General features: G+C 26.6%; 1 protein-coding gene across 3 annotated transcripts in view; it reads right to left on the bottom strand.

Annotated features, from left to right (window-relative positions):
- Positions 1-14409: 14409 nt before the first annotated feature.
- LOC107455457 (L-asparaginase) overlaps positions 14410-22260 on the bottom strand; it is a 44989-nt gene continuing 37138 nt past the window's right edge. For 2 of the 3 annotated variants that reach the window (XM_016073033.4, XM_043050159.3), the window contains exons 11-14: positions 19492-19587; positions 16644-16891; positions 16475-16574; positions 14410-16390 (exon numbers count right to left, since the gene is read on the bottom strand). In XM_016073033.4, the coding sequence (XP_015928519.1) occupies positions 16232-16390; positions 16475-16574; positions 16644-16891; positions 19492-19587 (603 nt within the window). In that variant the 3' untranslated portion in view covers positions 14410-16231. The remainder of the gene's footprint in view (positions 16391-16474; positions 16575-16643; positions 16892-19491; positions 19588-22260) is intronic. The other variant, XR_001585572.4, reaches the window with a different exon arrangement.

Here is a 22260-nt window from a genome sequence, read left to right as displayed (position 1 = left end):
TGTTTTTCCTCTTTCTTTTTTTTTCTTTTTTTTTTTTTTTTTTTTGTAATTGATCACATTTATTCAAACCTACTTTATTCATTTTTGAAATATATATTCTCTCTTTAAGTTTAAAGTGATCTAAATATTTTAAATTTTTAGTAAAATATATTTCGTATTTTTTAATTTGTATGGTAATTGGTGATAGCATTTGTGTTCTAAGCTATATGGTTTTAAAATTTTGTAAATGTCCCATGTAATTCACCATACTTATATCAACTAAATTTATTAATCTCTAACAAATGGAAAAAAAATCCTCGAAGTTAAAAACAGAATATTAAATTTTTATAAGATAATTTTCATTTAATGTTTTTAAATTAATATAAGAATTGGTGTTAGTGTTTATAAAAAGAAATCTGGTTTTTAAATTTTTTGTAAATTTCTTGAATTAATTATTTTTTTCTTGTTATTAACTGTATTTATATAAAATCAGGTTATCTGAGTGTTAGTAAAACTAAAAATTTATCCTAAAGTCAAAAACAAATTGAATATTTAATTTGACTTGATTGATTACCTTAAATGTAGTTTTTAATTGTCTTTTCTGTTAAGCAATATCATCAATAAATCTGTTTAAGCAATATGGTTTTTAAATTTTATGTTCCATTTCATTGAATTTTTTTTTTTAGTTAACTATATTATTCTCACCTAATTTATTCATATGTAACTAAAACAACTGAAGATGTCTCTAAAATGATAATTTGTTGATAAGAATATTTGTTAATTAGAACATTTAAAATTTGTAATTTATCTTAGTAAAATATATTTCATTTGATTTTTTTTTATAAATTAGAATGCCTATTATTTATCTTAAAGAAATTTTATATATATATATATAAATACTTTAAGGTTGTTAGTGTTTATGTCAACCTTATTTATTTCTGTGCACAAAAAATAAAAATCCTTAAAATTATAATTGATTTGAATATAGTGGGACCCCAATTTAAAGAATTCATTGGGGCTGAAACTTTTATTTGTTAAATCGTGTCTATTCATATTATTGGGGGACAAAACATTTCTGCCCTTATTCTAATAGGAAACTACATAAAAATACCCATAATCTTAAATTTTGTACCCATAATTATGTTTGATTCTATTATGCGAAAATTAAAAGTGCAAGGAATAATTATGCTCTAGTTAATTTGAAATTTTAAAATTTTTTATTGAGTAATGTTTAAATTTTCCAAAATTTCTCACTCTAGAAAGTTTTATTTCGATTTGAGAATAACTCTGCTGTAATAGGTATGTTTACGCTTTCCTCATGTGAAAAATCACAAAAAGTAATAGTTTTAATGGTAGTTTTACTATTTTTTTTACATCATTATTGTTTAAATAAATCAACTATTCTATTGACACAAATTGCACAGTTAGAGGCAGTTTGTCATTACATGTGACACAATTGTTAATTTTAACTGTTTCAGATACGATGAATAATTTAGTCATTTACAGAGCAATCTAATATTTTTCTAACTCAAACTAATAATAAAAAAAAAATTGAAGCTTTTGCAATAATTAAGGTTTAAATAATTTGAATTTAAATAAATCAACTATTCTATTGACACAGATTGCACAGTTAGAGACAGTTTGTCATCACATGTGACACAATTCAAACTAACAATAAAAAAAATTTTTTGAAGCTTTTGCAATAATTAAGGTTTAAATAATTTGAATTTAAATAAATCAACAATTCTATTGACATAAGTTGCACAGTTAGAGACAGTTTGTCATCATATGTGACACAATTGTTAATTTTACCTGTTTCAGATATGATGAATAATTTAGTCATTTGCAGAGCAATCTAATATTTTTCTAACTCAAACTAACAATAAAATAAAAAATTTTGAAGCTTTTGCAATATTTAAGGTTTGTTACTTCATTTATTAAAATGGTTGAAAAAGAAAAATTCATAATTTCGCAAACTTTTGTAAATATGGATTTGTTATTTTAAGACCCGACTGATTTTTGAAGAGCTATATATATTTAACATGATTTTTTAAAATTTCATGAAAAAGAATTTCAACATGAAATTTCAAATCTATTTAAAAAGTAACTGACCAGTTTAAAGTCCAGTTTAATCTTTTTTCCACCTGTCTTTGAAGATTTTTTTTTTTAAATTAAAAATGCTTTTGTAAGTATAGTTCAGAGTGTTCTGATAATCCTTACCTTTATGGTAAAATGTCAAGTTTTAAAAGTGAACATGCATCATGTATAGACTCATTTTATATTTGAACATAAATATCATTTTTATTTTCAATGTTGCTCATTAGTGTAATAAGTAAATCTATTTTTTTATAATTTATTACTTTCAATACAACATTTGTGACTTTTAAACATAAAGGTAAGGAAATTATTATTTTTAGAGTTGCTCTCAATTTCATTACATCTCTGACTATGCTAATGTATATTTGTAAGTATCTTTACGAATGCATATAAATACTTAAAACTTTTTTCTAAAGAAGCAGATGTATAAATCGACATTCAGTACCATTCAAAATTCTATAAATTAAATTTCTTATTTCAATAAATTAGAGCAATAAATTGATTTTGCTCTGTGTAATGATTTGTAGTGTACATAATCTGCTAAGTCTTATTAGTTTCTTATTTTAGTTAAAAATGGTGTGTGCAATGTCTGTTATTGGTAGAATAGTATTTTCCCCCTTTCCTATTATATGTGATGTAATAAAAGATAATACTTATATTTTATGTGAAGTACTTCAATAAAAACTTTTTAGCACTTCACATGCTGAGATTTTCTTGTGCAAGAATATTTTATTTGTGTGTAAAATACTCGTAATAAGTTTTAGGAACTGTAAATAACTATATCTTTTGATAGTTCATAATTTGTTTGTAAAAGCTATAGTAGGTAAACAGTTAAGTTCTTAAGCATGAACATATCTTGTAGTTTAAATTATTTTTTTTTTTATATATATATTTTTCTCCCCTGTGATAGGCATTTTGAAATTTTCTTCATAAATAGTAATGTTTGACATTTTTTCTTTTAAACCACACTTAAATTTAAACCTTGTCTTTGATTTTAGATGCAAATTTGAACGTGGGGATAAATAATTTTTTAATGAAAATTTAGTATTTTATTTTTACCGTAATTAACACTATCAATTTTTCTTGCGAAGTTTAATGTGATATTTTGCATTGTTAGTTTCATATAAACAATTATGTAATTAAGTTAACTTTTATTTCCTCCAGTACTCTTAGCTTTTTGTGTATAATACATCATTGTTTCATTGCTGGAGTTTTTTAAGTTGAGCAAATTATGTTAATTCATTACACTGGCGAAATCAAAAGTGCTCATTTGTCATCTATTACATGTACTGTACTGTATATTACTATATTTCATTTAGTGAACTAAAATGTTATTGTTAAATGTTTCATGTCAAGTCTGCTCGCTTAATAAAAGATTTCCATTTTCAATTGACTGATGAAAGGATTGTGGTGCTGGCATTTAAATGTAAATATTACGTTTCATATGCAATATTTGTTTGGTTGGCTTTGTTTATCCTGCCCGAATTATTGCTTATGTTTAAAATCTCGAAAGAATTCTCAGCATAAAGAAAAATATATATATTGCTTAAATAATTGATACATTTTCCTTTGGTATCATTTTGATGACATAAACAAGTCTTTTCTAGTTGAATTCAAATTGTTAATAAATTTTGTTGTCACATGGGAGTTGTTTTCTATGATTAACATCCATTGAGGTTTTAGTGAGATCATGAAATTGTCTATAGAACGCTCAATGCGTTCATATATACAATAACTTTGTATTGTGCTATAAATTTTATTAAATAAATTATTAAATAAATGTGCTAGTTTGTTTTAAATTGAATCCTTTTTTTAAAATGTGCAATCTGCATTATAATGCTGCTGTTTAGAACATGCTATTTACAAATAAATATGTAAGTCTCAAGTAATGTCTTGAACTTTCAGTTTGAAAAATTCAAGATGAAGTGTGATTATTAAGTATGATATTAAGATGTTTAAAAAAATAGATGAAAATCATAATTGAAATTTATCTTTATAATAGATATTATTAGTCTACAAATAAGTAATATTTTGCAAATCAAACAAGTAAAAAAGTAGTATTCTTTGCATAGGCTTAGGTCCCTGAGGAAGGGAGACTTATTCACCATTAAAATCTCTGTTTTTATTCTTAAACTGTAATTTAATTAATTTTAATTTTTAGAAACTAGTTTTAGTAGTCCTTTTTAGTGAACAAAAAATATACATTTATATATATATGCATAAAGTTTTGCCTAATTTGTTATTAATACAGAGGTGAAAGACAAGATGCTGACAGCCTGTTACGAGAATGGTACAAAATTTTGTAGAAGACGTTTTCAAATTCCCTGACTTTCCTCTATATTGTACAAAATTTTCCCCATGCAGACAGGACCAGAAGTCCAAAAAATAAAATTCATGGAAATTTAATATATATATAATATTCACATGAAAACTTGTCTTTATTCTCCAACTTGCAAAATAAAACAACTAAAATTAACCTTCTAGCATTTTCTTGATAATAGCCTGATAAATAAGGGGAAACGAAATGCTTAGTTAAAAATTCAATGAACTATCAATGATATTACATTAAATATCATTTTAGAACTTGAATAAATTATAGGGGAGAGTCGGGTAGCCCCGCCCACTGTCAAAAGTCAATGAGCCATCGGACATTAATTGTTATATTAAAAAAAGATTATTTTCAAAGTTTCAAGTATTTATGCAGCTGGTAACATGGTAAACAATAGTTTTGAAAATATGTTGAATACAGTAGTCATGAAATTAAGAAAAATTGGTTGAATGTTTCGATTAAACTTCATTTTAATACTAAAAAAATAATTTTTTCTCTACATACAGCATTAAAGTATGTAGTCTTAAGTTTAATTTGCACGAAGAAAAAAGTTTGTTTGTAAAAAAATGTTCGAGTAATTACAAATTTACAAAAAAATTGGATTTCGGGTAGCCCCGATCACATGAATGTCGGGTATCACCGCCCAATTTTATTTCGTCGATAAATGTACGGTTGCAAAGATTATTATTTTATTGCTTCAAATTTGAATGTTATATGCATTTCTAACAACAAATATATGTTTTAATATAATATGAAACATAAATTTGTATATTTAAAAATGAAAAATTTAATATTTTTAAAATGTAATTGATATATCCAAATTAAATTTAATATCAAGAAATCATAAATATTATAAGCTATTTGCTTACTTATTTATTTTCACTTATTTGTGAACGAATCAATCTACAGAAGCATTTGAATGCAATCAAAATGCAAAGCGAATTTGTAATTTTATAAGAAGTATTTTATATTAAGTTTATAAGAAGAGATCAACCAAATAAGTTTATATTGAAAAACAACTATTGTTATTAATTATTGTTACTTAAATTAAATTATTTTCGTTAAATATTTAATATAAATATATATTAATATTATAATATACATTAATAATGATAAAAAGTATGACATTTGTTGTTATTTAGTGATAAAAATGATAAATGAGGTTTATCTATTGTCAATACATTGGTCATTTTCATTTACACCTGAAAAAGTAGCCAAAAAACACAATTTTTGTAACTGGGCGGGGCTACCCGACACATTTTGAAAAGAACTGAAAAACATGTTTTTTTAAATTTCTATTTTTTTAAGTTTAACTATTCTTTTTTGGTTTATTCTTTTTGCATTATTTAATTAGATGATAAAACAATAGAAACATACAAAAATGTTGATTATTACTCAGTATTATACAGAAATCTAAGCAATACTCCTTAAGTGAGCGGGGCTACCCGACTCTCCCCTATATGTTTTTAGTTTAGCTCTAACATGGTGAATTTTTGTCGCATCATTTGAATAAATTTGAACCCCTTTTGAAATTGAACACTTTAATTTTGCAGCATCCTCTCCTAGCAAACAGGCAACATTTTTCTTCAATCAAACTATTTTGTGTTAGCTCAACTAATTTTGCCTTCTTGTCGTTTTTAATTTTAAATAGCATGAATAGAAATTGCAATATAAGATTTTAAATTGTGTGAATACTAATCTTAGTGTGATTTTAAAATCACGTAAATATGAATTAGGATATGTGGTTTTCAAATCGCTTGAATACGAATCTCGATGTGTGATTTTTTAAATTGTAAAAAACTGAATTCAGGGATGAGATTTTTCTGCTTTTTAGCGGATTTCCTCCTTTTTCGCTTTTGTCTCTCGAATTTCAGCCTTTTTATCAAAAACTCCGACTCTCTAAAAGTTTATTATTTTTTTTTAAAAATAAATATTCCGTTTTTTCTGAAAATTCAGCCATTTAAATTAAATAATTATATTTATTTCCGATTTTCAAAGATAAACAGAAAATTCAAACTACGCAGCTGCCAACCTTTCCCCATTTTTAATTATTTTAGCTATTTTCTCCGCTTTTACGCACAGATAATAAGATTTTCCGCATTTTACCAGATGGCTCGTATTTTCGTAATTCAGACATCGCTGCATTTTACAATCAAACATCAATTTTTTATTTACCTGATTTAAAAGTTGCGCATTGCGATTCTTATTGTGATTTCAATATCGTACATTGCAATTCTCATTTACGAGATTTAAAAATCTAATATCGCGATTGGTATTTACACATTTTTAAAATCCTATGTAGCGATTCATGCAAGTTTAAAATCCAATATACGGTTATTATATCAAAAATCGTTTTTCGTAATTATACGTGATTTTAAAATTAGGCTTTGGATTCATATTCACGCGATTTAGAAATTATGCATCGTGATTCGTATTCACGCAATCTAAAAATTACGCATCATTATTTGTATTTTCACGTTTTTGAAATTCTATATCGAGTTTCATATTCACGTGATTTCAAAATCTAATATCGGGATCCATATTCGCACGATTTTAAAATCCAAGATCACAATTCTTGTAAAAATTAAGTTTTTTTCTTGAATTAGTTACTATAAAAGTGGCAGTTGTTCTATCAATGTATTGGTTTGTATATAGGCATTACAACATCAGCAAAACTGGATGAGAATATGTTACTGATACTTTTGCTATAAATCATGTAATAGTATTTATTAAAAAAAATTGAATATTTATGTATATTCTCAGTAGTTTAATGAGATAAACTAGACACTTTTTCAAGTAATAATTAACTCCTTTGTGACTGCAGAAAAATATAATTTCTAGCTTTATTTTTTTAATTTTACTTTTTACTAAATGTTAAGTGATGTAATATTATTCGTATATTAATAAATTAGTACACAATTAATTTTATATCAATACATAGTTATTTATTATCTTAAATTGTCAGGAATTTATTATTAAACGATTGCACGCACATAAGATTTACGCTCGAGAAAATTCAGCTTTTTTGCCAATCTCATCACTGAATTACAGCGTATGATTTTTAAAATACAATAATGTGACTTGCGATATAGGTGAACATGTATACATAATACAATACAATCCCTTCTGATGAGGCAGCTTAAAAAGGTTCCACATGACTCTGTTAAATAGCAAACGTCAGTAAGGACTATATCTGGGAAGAAAGAAAACTTAGTGTCATTCATTGTGAAGCGTCGATTGCAGATTAAAGCAGTTTGATATTACTTGTTTTAAAATTTTCCCTGTTTCATTAAGATTATTGAGAAGTTCCCCGATATTTTCCCAATCGCTGTACACCCTGAATTAATCTTAACTAGTGTTTTTGCTTTGTTTTAAAACATTTTGTTCCAAATTATTAAGTATATAATTGACCATTTTTGGAATTGAAATATTTTTCTTAATCATATAACGTAAACACACCTGGAAAGGCTACAAATAATATAAAAATTTAGTATTTTAATTTTTTTTGTCTAGGTTTAAACCTTTCAGTTTTGTGTATGCTTGCGTATCATTCAGTGATGCAGATTTTTCGCCCCCATACAAACAATGAGTATTATGCTAGTCTGTTATATTGCAAATATTTTTCTTTACATAGAATGAACAAAAAATATACACTTACTTTACTTTAGATATAAAAGTACAGAAAACAATTAAATTTCCAAGATTAATGAAGGAAAATTCTCTGATCAGAGAAAAACATTTTGTGAGCATTTTAGAATCTTTAAAGAGGATTTTCACTGGTAGAAATTAAAATTAAATTTTCTTTTAATATGAGTATTGAAAAGCGCTCCACCCTAGTGTATACGCAGCAAAGTGTATGTTTAATGTGTCCGGACTGAAAGTCCCTTTATTGGTTTTGATGGAACGTGCTCCAGCCTTGGCCATTGAAAGATAGTAAGAAGTATTAAAATCGCCAAAAATTAGTACTATTTTTTAATTCTTTTGCAATAAAATTTAACTTTATTATACTAAGGTTGAGCAGATATATATTTTGGTTGACTGCATGCTTTCTGAAATGATTCAAGTATGTATATTACGTTCCAAAATTTTTTTTGATTTTTTCCTCTGGCCCTAACTTTTCCCAATTACCTAATTTCAATCTCTTGTAATAAATTAATTCGTTACCCAAAATTATCTTAATAATAGTTAGCAATAAAGAACAGAATAAATGCATATTAAAGCAAATGTGTCACTTGATAACTTCCAGAAACTATACAAATTTATCATCAAAATTTATTTATTGTATGGACTAAAAACTAAATATAAACTAGGCTCATTGCCTGATTTGCTTTTTCAGATTTGTCAATTAACATTGATATTTTCAATTCTTTCTGATGTTTCATATTTTTATGAAAGAGATGGGTTTAGAAAAACCTTATTTATGTATTATGATCACTTGTTATTTTAGTTCATATTTCAGGAGAGGTACTACAGTATTTAGGTGCCAATTTTTAATGGCAAATAGCAAAATAAAAGGAAAGAGTTTTTTATTATTTTTTAATCACTACCTTTCCAAAAATCTTTTTCTTTATATCCTGTCTTTTCTTTGAACTTTTAAAAAACTAAGAGTATGTAAAATAGTATAATAATTTTTCTCTACCTAATGATTTCGAAGAAGTTGCAATAACTAATACAGAGTTGTGCAACGTCGGAAAATTATCACATTTTTCAAACTCTCTTCATTAATACCAGAGAAATATTGATTTAACAATTGTGAGAATATAGATTGCGTAGCTCTTGAAATTACTTAATTTATGCATTTTTAGAAAGTTTTTAACAGTAAAATGAGACATAATACATAAAAATCGAAACAATTTATTTTTAAATTTAATACAGCATAAAATAGTAGAGCTCTTAACATTAATAAAAATCACATGAAAATTTAACAATGAAACAAAAACAGTGAGATAGAGTTCAACTTACAGTAATATAACAAGTTATTTTAGTCAAGTAGAGAATGATCTGTTCTAAGTCAGAGAAGAGAAAAAATGGTATAGCATAAAACTGAGGCAGGGGGGGGGGGTATATTATGAAAATGTAATTATAGGCAACATATGGTAGTTCACCTCAGATATGCTAATTAAATAATGTAAAGAATATTTTTAGTCATGAAATAGCACACAAAAACGTACTTTCTCTGAATAAACACACCTTTTTTTCCCACAGGTTTCGATTTTTGATATTCAAGATATTAGGGGCAGCTACAGTCTTGTTGATATACACTGACAGAAAAAAAATCCAACATCAAGAAGTTGTGCAGGACAAAATGCTTGTTTATACAACTAAAACACGATGTCTATTCAAATTTCGCACTTGGCGCATAAGTTTACGCTGTGAACAGGCAAATCAGGGTTGCTATAAATACGTTTCCTACAGTTCGTAAGCATTATTTTTCGTTACATTTTGACGTAGTGAGTTGCAGTTAGTCAAGAATGCATCAACAGCTCATTGACTTTGAATGTGGTCACGTAATAGGGCTGCGAGAAGGCGGAGTTTATTTCTGCAATATTGCAGAACGACTGGGAAGAAATGTATCCACTGTGCATGATTGTCAGCGGCAGTGTTAAGGGAAGGTACAGCTTCAAGAATACTGGGTTCTGGGCAGCCACGCATATTACTGAGGGTAGACTGCCTGCATCAGAAATTCCAGCTGCAGTTTGCACACACAATTAACTGTTACAAATTGACTACTTCAAGTACAGCTCCAAGCAAGTTTTTAAAGTACCAGTACTTCAAATTTGAAATGGTTTTTCTCTTAATTAAATTAACCTGTGAAATTTCATTACTCCATAATAATTTTTTCTTGGTATTGGGATTTTTTTTCCATCAGTGTAGATAGGTAGGCTAATTTTAGGCCTCTATTATTTTTACTTGTGACATATTTCTCCATATCTCTAGAAATAATTGAACAATTTTTATTATTTGCACTAATAAAACTATCGTTTAAATGGTTCAAGTCATCCTATACATACACAGGTGTTAGGCAAAATAATAAGAACACCCTTACCCTCCAAAATGTGAGTTTTTTTTCCCAGTGATAGTTAACTTAGGCAGAATTTTTTTTTTTAACTAACTTTAATCGCAAATTAAAAATAAACACTATTGATTATCTGACCAATATCTCTAACATTATTCTAATTTATTAATAAATTACCATTAATACAAATATTATTTTCTAAGACTTTGGAAATTCCGTTCAAGAGGTATGCATTCTGAAAATGCGTCAAACAATGACCGTTCAATACAGTTTTGTCACCTGTGACAACAGTCTGCGATAGTGGCAGTGAATAGGAAGGCTTCAATCAAGTATTTGATGGTGCGAGTTGTATAATAAAATTCTGTTCCTAGTGAAACACCATAATGTCTGACCTGCCCAATCAGCAAAGAAATGCAATCGTTGGAACGGGCCTTGCTGGAGCATATGTGCTTTGAACAACCAATTTTAGGGTGTTTCAGGGATTACTGTGTTAAGCGTTATGAAAAACCATACAGAACTACGAAAGGTGCTCCCTAAGAAGCAGAACAGTGGACGGTGTAGGAAACAATATCTTGGCTTGGGGACACTTGTAGTCTTGAGAATGAAGATCAAGAGGCAAGCATTATCACAGTATCACATTTTTTATACCCTAGACTTCAGATTGTTCCCTGAAGAACGTCCTTTCTTCCAAAAAAGAAAAAACTATTGCAGATTGTTGTGTTCAAACAAGGTTAGATAAACATAATGATGAAGTGGAACATCTCACCTTGTGTTGTTAGTCCCGATCAACAACATTGATATTTTGTGGAGTTTTTTAGAAAACAAAGTCTGGGTTTTGTTTTCTTATCCATGCTCTGCTACCTAAACTTGAGACTGTTCTGCAAGAGGAATGACTGAATTCCCTTCATCATTATGAACAATGTTTGTCCCAATTTGGAGCAAGCTGCGATTGGGCCAACTCCCCGCTAATAAAAATTTTGCATTCTGTCACAGATTGCTTCAATTATTTTGTCCCACATCCCGTATTTTAAGCAAGTAAAACAAAACATTCTACAACAGCATGATGTGGGTTAGGGGGCCCCAGAGGTTAAGGCTCTGCAATTTTGTGACAAACTGCATTAGAGTGGCTATGTAGACACATAATAAGAACAAATTTAAAAGTTTATATGTCTGATTAACTAACTTATACAATAAAAATTTAATTTCAACAGTTAATAACTTTCATCTGCAATGCCATGTCAAATAACATTAATTTTATATCAAAATGTATAATACTGTAGATAAATATCATAATTCTAATTCAACAAGAATCACGTAAATTTAAGAACAATAGCTTCTATTTCATAATATATTAATGGCTTGTTAATGTAATGGATGTGAAAAAACAGCAGCACTTGCAAAAAAGGTATGTTCAGTATAACTCACCGGTCTATTTACATTTAGGCATACATATATTTGTCATTACAGCTTTTGTTTTGCACGGGGTGGAAATATATATTGGTAATCTGTTTAAATTATCAATGTTCATAATTTTGAAGAAAATTTTTTTTCTTAACACATTGCTGCAAATGACAACTATAGCCATCCTCAATGTATCTACTCTCTCCAACCTTAAGTGGATCAGTTAATTATCACTTCTTTTTTAAAAACTAATTCCTCAATATCAGATTCATTGAATATCAAATTTGGAATAAAGAATTTTTGTGAAACCCTGTTCCTGCTTATTTAATTAATGAAAAAGGATCATTATTAGTATGGAGAGTATTAAGGCATTTATTTGTTAATTATTCAGCAATACATAAAAAAAAGATGTAATATTCAAGATAACATAGTTTTTTCATTTGTTTGGGAAGAGAAAAAAATATGGTGAGCAAATGACAGTTACAGCCATCATAAGTTTCCATTGAAAAGCTGTGACAAAATGTAATAATTTTTACTTTAAAATATATGACTGACGCTTAATTTTATAAGGCAGTTATAGAAAATTGGACACAAAATGTGTTTCTGAGTACTATTGGCATACTAAAAAGTGTGTGGCAATGTTAAGCAGGGCAAAATAAAGAAAGGATCTGTATTTCTTAGGAAGCATAGATAAACAATAGTTCAAACGATATGAAAAAATTAGTTAAATACTTGAAATATAAGCTATCATAATATTAATCTTTATAGAAACCCCAATTTTAGAAAAAAAATACCATCAAAGGCGACCCAAAATTATTATTTGGCTTTCAATTGAAATTCCAATGTTCAATATCTAAACACAAGGACCTTTTTTACTTAATGTGTTGAATTTGTAAACTTTGCACAGTGTTTTGACCTTCAATCAATGCTCAATGGGTTTACTAACAATTTAAAAGTTAGAATGCTGATAGTGAAAAGTAAGATTTATTTACTAAAAAATTTAGCTTTGCAATTGAGTAACTTGCTGTTATTTTAGGTGGATAAACTTTATAAAATTATGTTTACATACACCATTCTATTCTATACAATGTTTCATATAGAATAATTAACAATGCTAGTTTGTTCTGTTGAGGTAATTGTCAGAACGTGCAGGTTTTTCAGTGGCTCTAATGTATAAAACAACTAAGTACACTTGAAAAAGTGGAGAGGATAGTGACACTAAAGCCTCAAGTATATATTATGTTTTTTTCTCATAAGAGAAGGGTAACAGGAATTCTAAATCAACGGAACTGTTATCAATTTAGATCACTTAAAATATCAAGCAGATTTATTAATCATACAATTCATGATTATGCAGATTTTACATGCAAATAAATATAGTAGCTATTCATGTCAGAATTTAACAAGAAAGAGGTATGTTTAATGATAATAATTACGTTTGGTAATTTTTTTTATGTTACACTAAGATCTGTTATTATTGATTGGACTTTTAAAAAATTTAAATCCACAGCTAAATCTCAATTTCTTTTGTGACATGAAACGTTTTGAAAATGCAATAACGTTCCATGGCTGTTTGTAAAATATTATGTAATTGAACAAGAACTATCAAAAGTAACTTCTAGATTGTCGGAACACTACTATATTTACAATAAAATAGTAAAATATTTGCTCAATTTATAAATAAATTTCAATGGAAATTGTTGGTTAACTCAATTAAAAATGTATTAAAACTGGATCAATCATTAAATGTAAAAATTTTCTAATCAAATTTTTTATTATTTTTTTTATGTATAAAAAAAAAATTTCTAATGCGTATGATTTTATAGAGTAAATATTTTTTTAAAAACTGAAAGTAGGAAACGTGCTCCTGCAATTTTTAGAGTTCAAATACTAGTTAGATTAGAAGAAATTTTAAATAACAGACTAGTAAGTTATTACTTCCTGTTATAGTCACTGTTAACATTTGCATCTCACAGAAATAATATGAAGCTTTTTGACATTAAAAAACTGTATACGTATTAACATAACTAGATATTTATATACTAAGATTAGAAAAGTAAAAGTTTTTTAAATTTTGCTTGGCAGTTTTTTAATGGTATGGCTAAAAAACATTTATTTTCGGTGATGAAAGTATTAAAAAAGGAGGATAAAAACAAAATGCATTGATTTAATTAATTTAAATCTAGAAGTGCGTAATTGCTTAATATGCAAAATATTTATGTGTAGGTGTATAATTTTAAAACCTAACAAACATTTTTATTCCGTTAATTTATCCGAAATTTCACTAATTGTTAAGATTAAAATTTTCAGTTTAGCATCAACACCAATTTTATATCAACGACAAAAATATGCCCCCAAGAAATAGTGACTATTCAACTTTACATGTCTACTCTAAACCACCAAAGCTTTTTTACTGTTCTAATCATATGTCTGCTCTCTGCCACCACAGTAATGAGCGATACTTATCTTTCAGTACTGAACATAAGTTATGTTATTATTGTTTACTTAAGTCGACATGCTATGGAAAGATTTAAAATTCAAAATAATATTTTTCAAATTGTGTTTAAGAGTAATAAAGGCTTTCGTCTTCGAAAAAGAATAGTTTTATTTTTCATTCATCATCTTACATATTATGTTTGTCCAACAAAAATTAATTCAGATCAGAGTGCAACTTATATATAAATTGGATACAACTACAAAGGATTTATTTGATTAATTCTGTTCAATTTATAAGTTTCAAAATTAAAATTTCAATAGAGATTTTTATAAATTTTATATGAATATCTTATTCTAAATACATTATTTTTTGTTAAGTGATTGAGCTTAAAAATTCAGTATGAAAGATAGGCTTAAAAAAAAGAAAATCAGGTTTTTTCATTGTCAAGCAAATACAGTAGAACCTCCTAATAAAGAACACGTTTATTACGATTTATTCCTTTTTTGATTAAGTAATAATGTTTTTTTAAATTCTTCTGTATTCTTTAACATATTACATACTTCATTTTTACTTATTTCAAACTTCTGTATTAAAATCACTTGAACTAAAACTACACTTCACAACCTTCACACTACATCACAGCCCACGCAAGAACTAAGAATGTTAGAAATTTTCACAATATGCACGTTGGAATGTTCTTTAGTACTAGCAACCAATCATTTTCATCAGATGGACTAGTCATTTGAATTTTGACCGCTGTTTTTACTAATTGATCCCTATAACCCACAAAGGCAGTTCCTGGGTGGTTATGCATACTCACAATTCTTTGAATGAGATATTCCTCTTAATTGCACCATGTCATGCTTTTTTTCTAATGTATTGTTTTTCTTTCTTCAGAAGCACCAGTCATCAAAAGGGAGATATAAATTAATAAAGAGTATTTTGTTCCTTCAATAGAGGGTGTCTCTTTTTGGAATTGTCCTTAACAGGAAGTACTATTGTAGCTACTCATGTGTTCAATATATTTTTTTTTTTTGGGGGGGGGGGGAATCATGATGCTTAGAATAGGGAGAAAAAGATGAGATATAATAAAATATAGCAAATGCATTGAAAGCAAAAACTTTTTTATAAATCATTTAGATTGATCCTCAGATTCTAAAGGTAAATTTCTTTAGTCTAAAAATACTCAAGCAAAAACGCATAAAAATAAACTAATTAAAAAAATGTAACACTAATAACTGAGGTTAAAAGACATATAATAGACAAATTTCAACAAAATAAGCAAACAAAAACAAGTTTTCAAAATAAATCTTTGGTTCAGATTGTCCCTATAAAGAATATAATATGCCGATTTCACTCATAGCAAAGGGGTGTAAGGAAGCATATGCAAATATGGAGATGCGAACAAAAACCTGATTGGCTAGTTTATAAATCATTTTGATTGACCCTCAGATTCTCAAGGTAAATTACTAGAGTTTAAAAATACTCAATCAAAAATGCATAAAAATAAACTAATTAAAAAAGTGTAACACTAACAACTGGAGTTAAAAGACATATAATAGACAAATTTCAACAAAATAAGCAAACAAAAACAAGTTTTCAAAATAAATCTTTGGTACAGATTGTCTCTATAGAGTAATATAATATGCTGATTTCCCTCACAGCAAAGGGGTGTAAGGGAGCATTCACACACCATGTTAAAAATCGCCTATGCAAATTTGGAGATGCGAACAAAAACCTGATTGGTGAGTTTTTCCTGAGTAAACTTATTTCATTAATCAGGTTTTCGTTTGCATCTCCCACTTCGAATATACGAATTTTTTGCATGCAGTGTGAATGGCAATTAAGCCTGTCATATTTTCTACAAAACTGGCATAGCATATGCTATTTAGTAATAATTCAAAACTGGTAAATGAAAGACGCTTTTAGCATTTTCTGACTAGAGACAAAACTATAGTCATTAAGAGGCAGATCAAATATTAACATGCTTCTCAAATATATCTAGAATCTTATTATGTTTCAGTATTTTTGCAACATCAACACATGTATTACCATATAAATCTTGAACAGAAACATCAACAGAGTATTGTAGCAAAAATGAAACTGCTTCTTCAAAATTCATTTCAGTAGCCTAGATTAGAGAAATTTTCAAGGTTAAAATAGAAAAAAAAAGAAGAAAGAAACAGAAAGTTGTAAAGTATTTTTTAATACTCACATAGTGAAGAGCAGACCTTTTTGTGAAGTCTAGTTCATTTAAATCTGCCCCAGCAAGCCGAAGTGATTCAAGTCGGCGTAAATTATTTTCTTTGGCTGCACTAAAAGAAAATATTATGTTTAATGGGCATTTTTTTACTTACACTCATTTTAAATTAAAAAATTCTTACCGACATAACATTTCTCCTACTGTGGTAGAAGGTAAATTTAGGTAGCCACCAGCTTTAATAACTAATTCAATAACTTCGTGATGATCATTTTCAACTGCATTCATTAAGGGAGTTCTGTGTTCTCGATCCCGCATATGAACACTAGCTCCATGCTTTAGTAAGTATTCTACAATGCTTATATTGCCATCAGCACAAGCAATATGCAATGGAGTTCTGTAATCATAATCACATGCAGAAAGGTATGCTCCCTAGAATTGAATCTTAAATTTAAAAGAAGCAAATAAGCATACATGCAGAAGGTACAAAAATGTCAAAGTTGATTCATCGTAATAATCAATTTAAAAAACTATAAATTAATAGTTTCAACAGTTTGGAGAAAAAACTACATATTGTAGTATGGATAGATTTTACTTCCCGAAGTCTTTCTTTTTCATACAAAGCACTTGAGTATAAATTTCATTGAGCAAATAAGTAAATGGTCTAAGAAAGATGAATGTAGATGTTTTCCTCTGATAACGTATTTAATACTTTTTCATCCCTCCCACAATATTATTAACTGATTCAAATTATTTCCTTTATTTTTGGAACCCTCATATGCTGATTTATTGATTATAATTATAATAGAATGTACTTTACAGTGCTTTTTGGCTATAATTTCTTCCACCAATTACTCCACTTTTGAAATAATTGTGCAGAACTGCAGAAAATAATAATTAGACTTTTTTCAATACAGTTAAAAGAAAGTGCCAATATCAGATGATACTAACAAATGAAAATATTAATATCAGTGGAAACTTTTAAAAGAAGTAATGAATGAAAGTTTTGATATACTTTTCCAATGTCCTTATCCAACTGGAATTGATGACAGTTTTTTGTTCCTAGCTTTAAATATCCTAGAATTAATTTTAGTTAAAAAAAAATAGTAGCATGTTAGTAAGAAAAATAACGTTCTTGATTATTTGTGCATGAATTTTATATAGTAATATCTCAAAAACTTCTCGTCTATATTTTGCTCTGGCAATTTTTCAACACAATGATAATGAAGATAATTTCATTTCAGTAATTTTATATACTCAAAAAAATACTTAAATATAAAATTAGCCTTCATTTAATATAAATAATATTTAATAATAGTTTAAATAAGATGGCAAAATGCTGTCCAACTGTTTCTCTTGGCACATACAGCTATTGAATAATTATTTTAGCCGAAAGATATATATTCATAAGCAAAGGAGAAAAAAAGTAAAATTATGTAGAAGTGAAATAATAATTTTAAATACCATTTTGAGATTCTTTTTCTAATGTAATAATTTTTATATTCACATTCGACAAACAGCCTTCAATTTCAACAAAAAGTGTGTTTCTCAACCAAATTTAAAATTGGTATTTAATTATAACAGTAGAAATCAAGATTAATTCTGGCACAAGCAGGGAAAAATTTACCATTTCCCAAAGACTAAAAATTATAAGGGGGGAGAAATTATCTTACTTTTTATTTCTGAAACATATCGAATCCTTCAGCAGACTATATTTTGTTTGGTTATATACAATTTAAAGTCACTTTGAACTTATCTCTTAAAGAAAATATTAATTAATAGTGAAATATGTGCTTAAAAGATGGATAATTTAAAATTTAAAAACAGACACACTTAGAAACAGATATTTAATGCTTAAAAGATGCATTGTTAGTTTCCTTATTTTTTCTCTCAAATTTACTAAGTAGTCCTTCATAAAAAACTGTGTTGCATATTTTAATTGATAAAAAAATTTGTCAACAAAAAATAAACATTAAACATCTATTTTCCAAGTATGACCAATGAAAAATAAGGAATAATGGATAACATGGTGCGATAGGAGGCGTAGATGACTAATTGAGGAAGATGAAAACAGGATCATAATCATAATAAAACTTTTATTCAGTAGTAATTGTAGAGTTCAGGATACAAAATTAAAAAAATATTTTATCCAAGTAACTTTTGAAGTGAAATAATAAGTTTTACATAATATCAATAAGGACAGGCCCTGGGTGATAAAATGCCCTATCTAGTCAAAAGTCAAATTAAAAGTGAGCATTTAATCAATGCTTCGTAATACAGGAATGATCCATTACCAAAACAAAAAAAAACACTGCCAAAAGAAAAGCCAATTCAGTCAATCACACAATATCTCATGTTAATATTTAAATAATTTGGCCACAGTTTAAACACCAAAAATACCGTGAGAAATTACTTTAACCTAGTAACTGAAGCATTTTTGTGGTTAGAGAAATTAAGCAGCTTAAGGAATAAAGAGTTAAGATTTTGATGTTCGATTTAGTTGAGACGGTGAATTAATGAATTATACATTTATATTGAATTAAAAAGTTAGCCGTTATATTGATTGTTAAGAAGATAGTAAAATATTTATATTTGCTTTTTATAAAATGTAATAAAAACTAAATAATTGGTTTAATTTAATTAAAATTAGATTAAGAATGATTAAAAAATTTTAATTTATGAAATTTAAGAAATTTTAAAAACTAAAAAGCATTAAATGTCTATAATGGCATCACACCATTTTACCTCACTTCAGTTAAAAATAATTGATCAAAAAATGTGGAAAAGAGGATGGTGTAAAATAATTATTCGTTTAAGAAAAATCTCTTAAAATGTACCTTAATGTGTTCTATAAGTATGAGACGCAAAAAGAAAAGAAAAATTTATAATCATTTTCAATTATGTTAAAAATCAAGACCACTATATCTATGTATTTATGACCAAATTAAACACCTGACCTTTATAACTTCAAAAAAAAAAAAAAAAAAAAAAAAAAAAAAAAAAAAAAAAAAAACAGAATAAAATCTACTTACAAACTGTCTCATAATTTCTAACTTCTCAAGATTACCATCAGACACTATGCTACATAAGATAGCAGGAGAAAGCGCATCTCTTAAAGCATCAACTTCCTATTAAATAATTTTACAACAGAATATAGGCAATCTAAAAGCAAATGCAACTGCAAAATAAACATCAGAAGCAAAAAAAATTTAAAAAAAATTTTAGCACTGCATATATTTTTTAAAATGTATGGTATTTAACAAAACAGTTATAAAGAGAAGGTTATAGTGAAAAAGTATGTTCCTAGTCATATATTATGTGAAATATGTCCGAGAAAAGTTTAATAATCATGATCAAATATGGAATAAATTTTAAATATCAATTTTTCAAATCAAAAGTAGAAGGAGGAAATACATTGCACTGAAAATGTTTATCATATTATGAATATATTTCTTAACAAAGCCTAAGCATCAAAAACAAAATTACTAAGTATAATATTTAAATATTACATTAAAAATTATAATAGGACAAAGTTACTTATATAGAGAAATATCATAAATGAAAGGATAAGTGACAATACATTAAATTATCTATTATTTCTAATAAATGAAAAGTAGTATAAGGAAATAAACTGAATAAATATACTTCTTAAAATAAGCTTAGACAAGAATATCAAACTTATATAACTTAATTGCATACCAATAAAGTAATCAACATTTACTTTTAATGGCATTTAATCATATTAATAATTTAGCTATAGATAATTCACTAGCTAAGTTTTCTATTAAATGATTTATATGTACTACAAAAGTAAAAATTTGTATTTGTCAAAAAAAGAAAGAATCTGTATTTGCCAAAAAAAAGTATGTTTAATCAGAAAAATTTATTTTAGTGTCCCAATTTATCGCATAAAATCATTTTGACATTTTAAAAATGTAATTTACACTTATAATATAGCATATTTAAAATGTTTCCACTAAATTGCAAAATTACATCTTGGTACATAAAATCTGTTCATTAGATGAAAAGTAATTCAAGATGTAGAGTTTGTTATTTTATGCTTTGTTGATTTTAATATGCTTACACTTTACCAAACATGTTAAAATTTTCCTAACCTTATAACTTTACCGAGGTACTGGATTCACTTTGTTGATGTTTTATTTCTTAACTTTTTTAAATATACTAACAAGAATATAGCTAATAACTAAAATATTAATTACTAAAATTTATACTCATAATAAATGACTCATAATATATGATGAACACATGAATATTCATACACATACATGATACATACACACACATGAATACTCATAATAACACTACTAAATTGAAAAGCTAGAAAATATAGTACTTCCTGATCTCGAAAGAATCAAAGTTAGGTAAAACTAGTATTTTAAACGTGAAAAACATAGGAAAACTGAATAATCTTGATTTAAACTGAATTATATATTGGAATCTTAATTATATTGGCAAACTCATAGCATACAAAAAATACATCAGTAAAAAGATTCCTTAATTAGATTCCTCAGATTGCACTTAAAAAGTCTAAAACAACCTTTAATGATTATAACTTTTAAATTCTACTAGCTCTTAAACAATTTAAAAAGTGCATGATAAAAAATAATTTGCAGGAGTTATTTTCCAGTCATCAACACTTTCTATTTGATATAGTGTCTTCAACTACATACATTAAATTTCCATAAAAATTTCAAACATTCTATTATTTTCTTAGTTTAACCAACTGTTAAACCTTAGATGAAATGACAAAAATGATATTTTTAATGAAACCTAATTAGTGAATATTTTCCCAGTATACTACTTTGAAGACTTTAAATATTCAATGATAAACTTTTCTTTTTCCATAGGTAGGAATAAAGTTTTGATTTGATTAGTTTTTAATATATTTCATTCAGTGAATGCTTGTAAAAAACTGTGAAAAATAACAAAGTAACAGAAAAAAAGGTAAAACAATAAAAAACAAGAAATTGATAATAAATGACATAATTTAATAAAGTAAAACAAAAGCTAATTTTAATTATAAAAAAGAAACACTAATACAAATATTACTTGGTAATAACAGCCAATTCAACAAAAAACTAAGATATTTATTATGAATTGCCTTGTTTTAAAAAATTAAGTGTTTGTTTGTTGTAATAATGAAAAATTGGTGTGACAAACCCTATAACAAACTTAGTGTGCAATGTTTGCAAACTGATTTTTACTGAGAAATAAATATAGGTATGCATTTTATTATATAAAAATACCAAGAAAATGTTTTAGTCATATGAGAACTAAATATATCAGAATAACTTTTAAAGCTCTTTTATGAAATCCTATACTATATATCTAAAAATTTAAGTTTCATTTTAAAAATATAATTTTAACTTTTCCTTTTTAAAATAACTTATTTTTAATGCTAAAAATATTTGAATCAATATTACAATCAAATGCAATTATATCTAATGAAGTCAAAAATTCAAACGTTTAATATTTTTGTATGTTAGACTCTTTTTTTCTTTTTTTTTTTTTACAAACTTAAAAGAAAAACATAATTCAAAGAAATTAAAAATTTTTATTGAAAAATGAGTTTTGTATTTAATTTTAAAGTAATTTTTTTTAATATTATATTCCAGATAACTAATCACATACCAAACTAAAATTAATTTTCTTCAATAATTATTAACACAAACATTTTACTGACAGTTCCCTGAATATATAATAATTCAGTTACAGAATTTCCCACAATATTAAAATCTTTTGTTGTAATCTTATAAACTTGAGAGAAAGTAAAATACAAC

Source organism: Parasteatoda tepidariorum, chromosome 11 (assembly GCF_982258835.1).
Source record: "Parasteatoda tepidariorum strain Cologne lab strain chromosome 11, Ptep-v5.0, whole genome shotgun sequence".
Classification (NCBI taxonomy): domain Eukaryota; kingdom Metazoa; phylum Arthropoda; class Arachnida; order Araneae; family Theridiidae; genus Parasteatoda; species Parasteatoda tepidariorum.
This window is presented reverse-complemented; position numbering and strand designations above follow the sequence as displayed.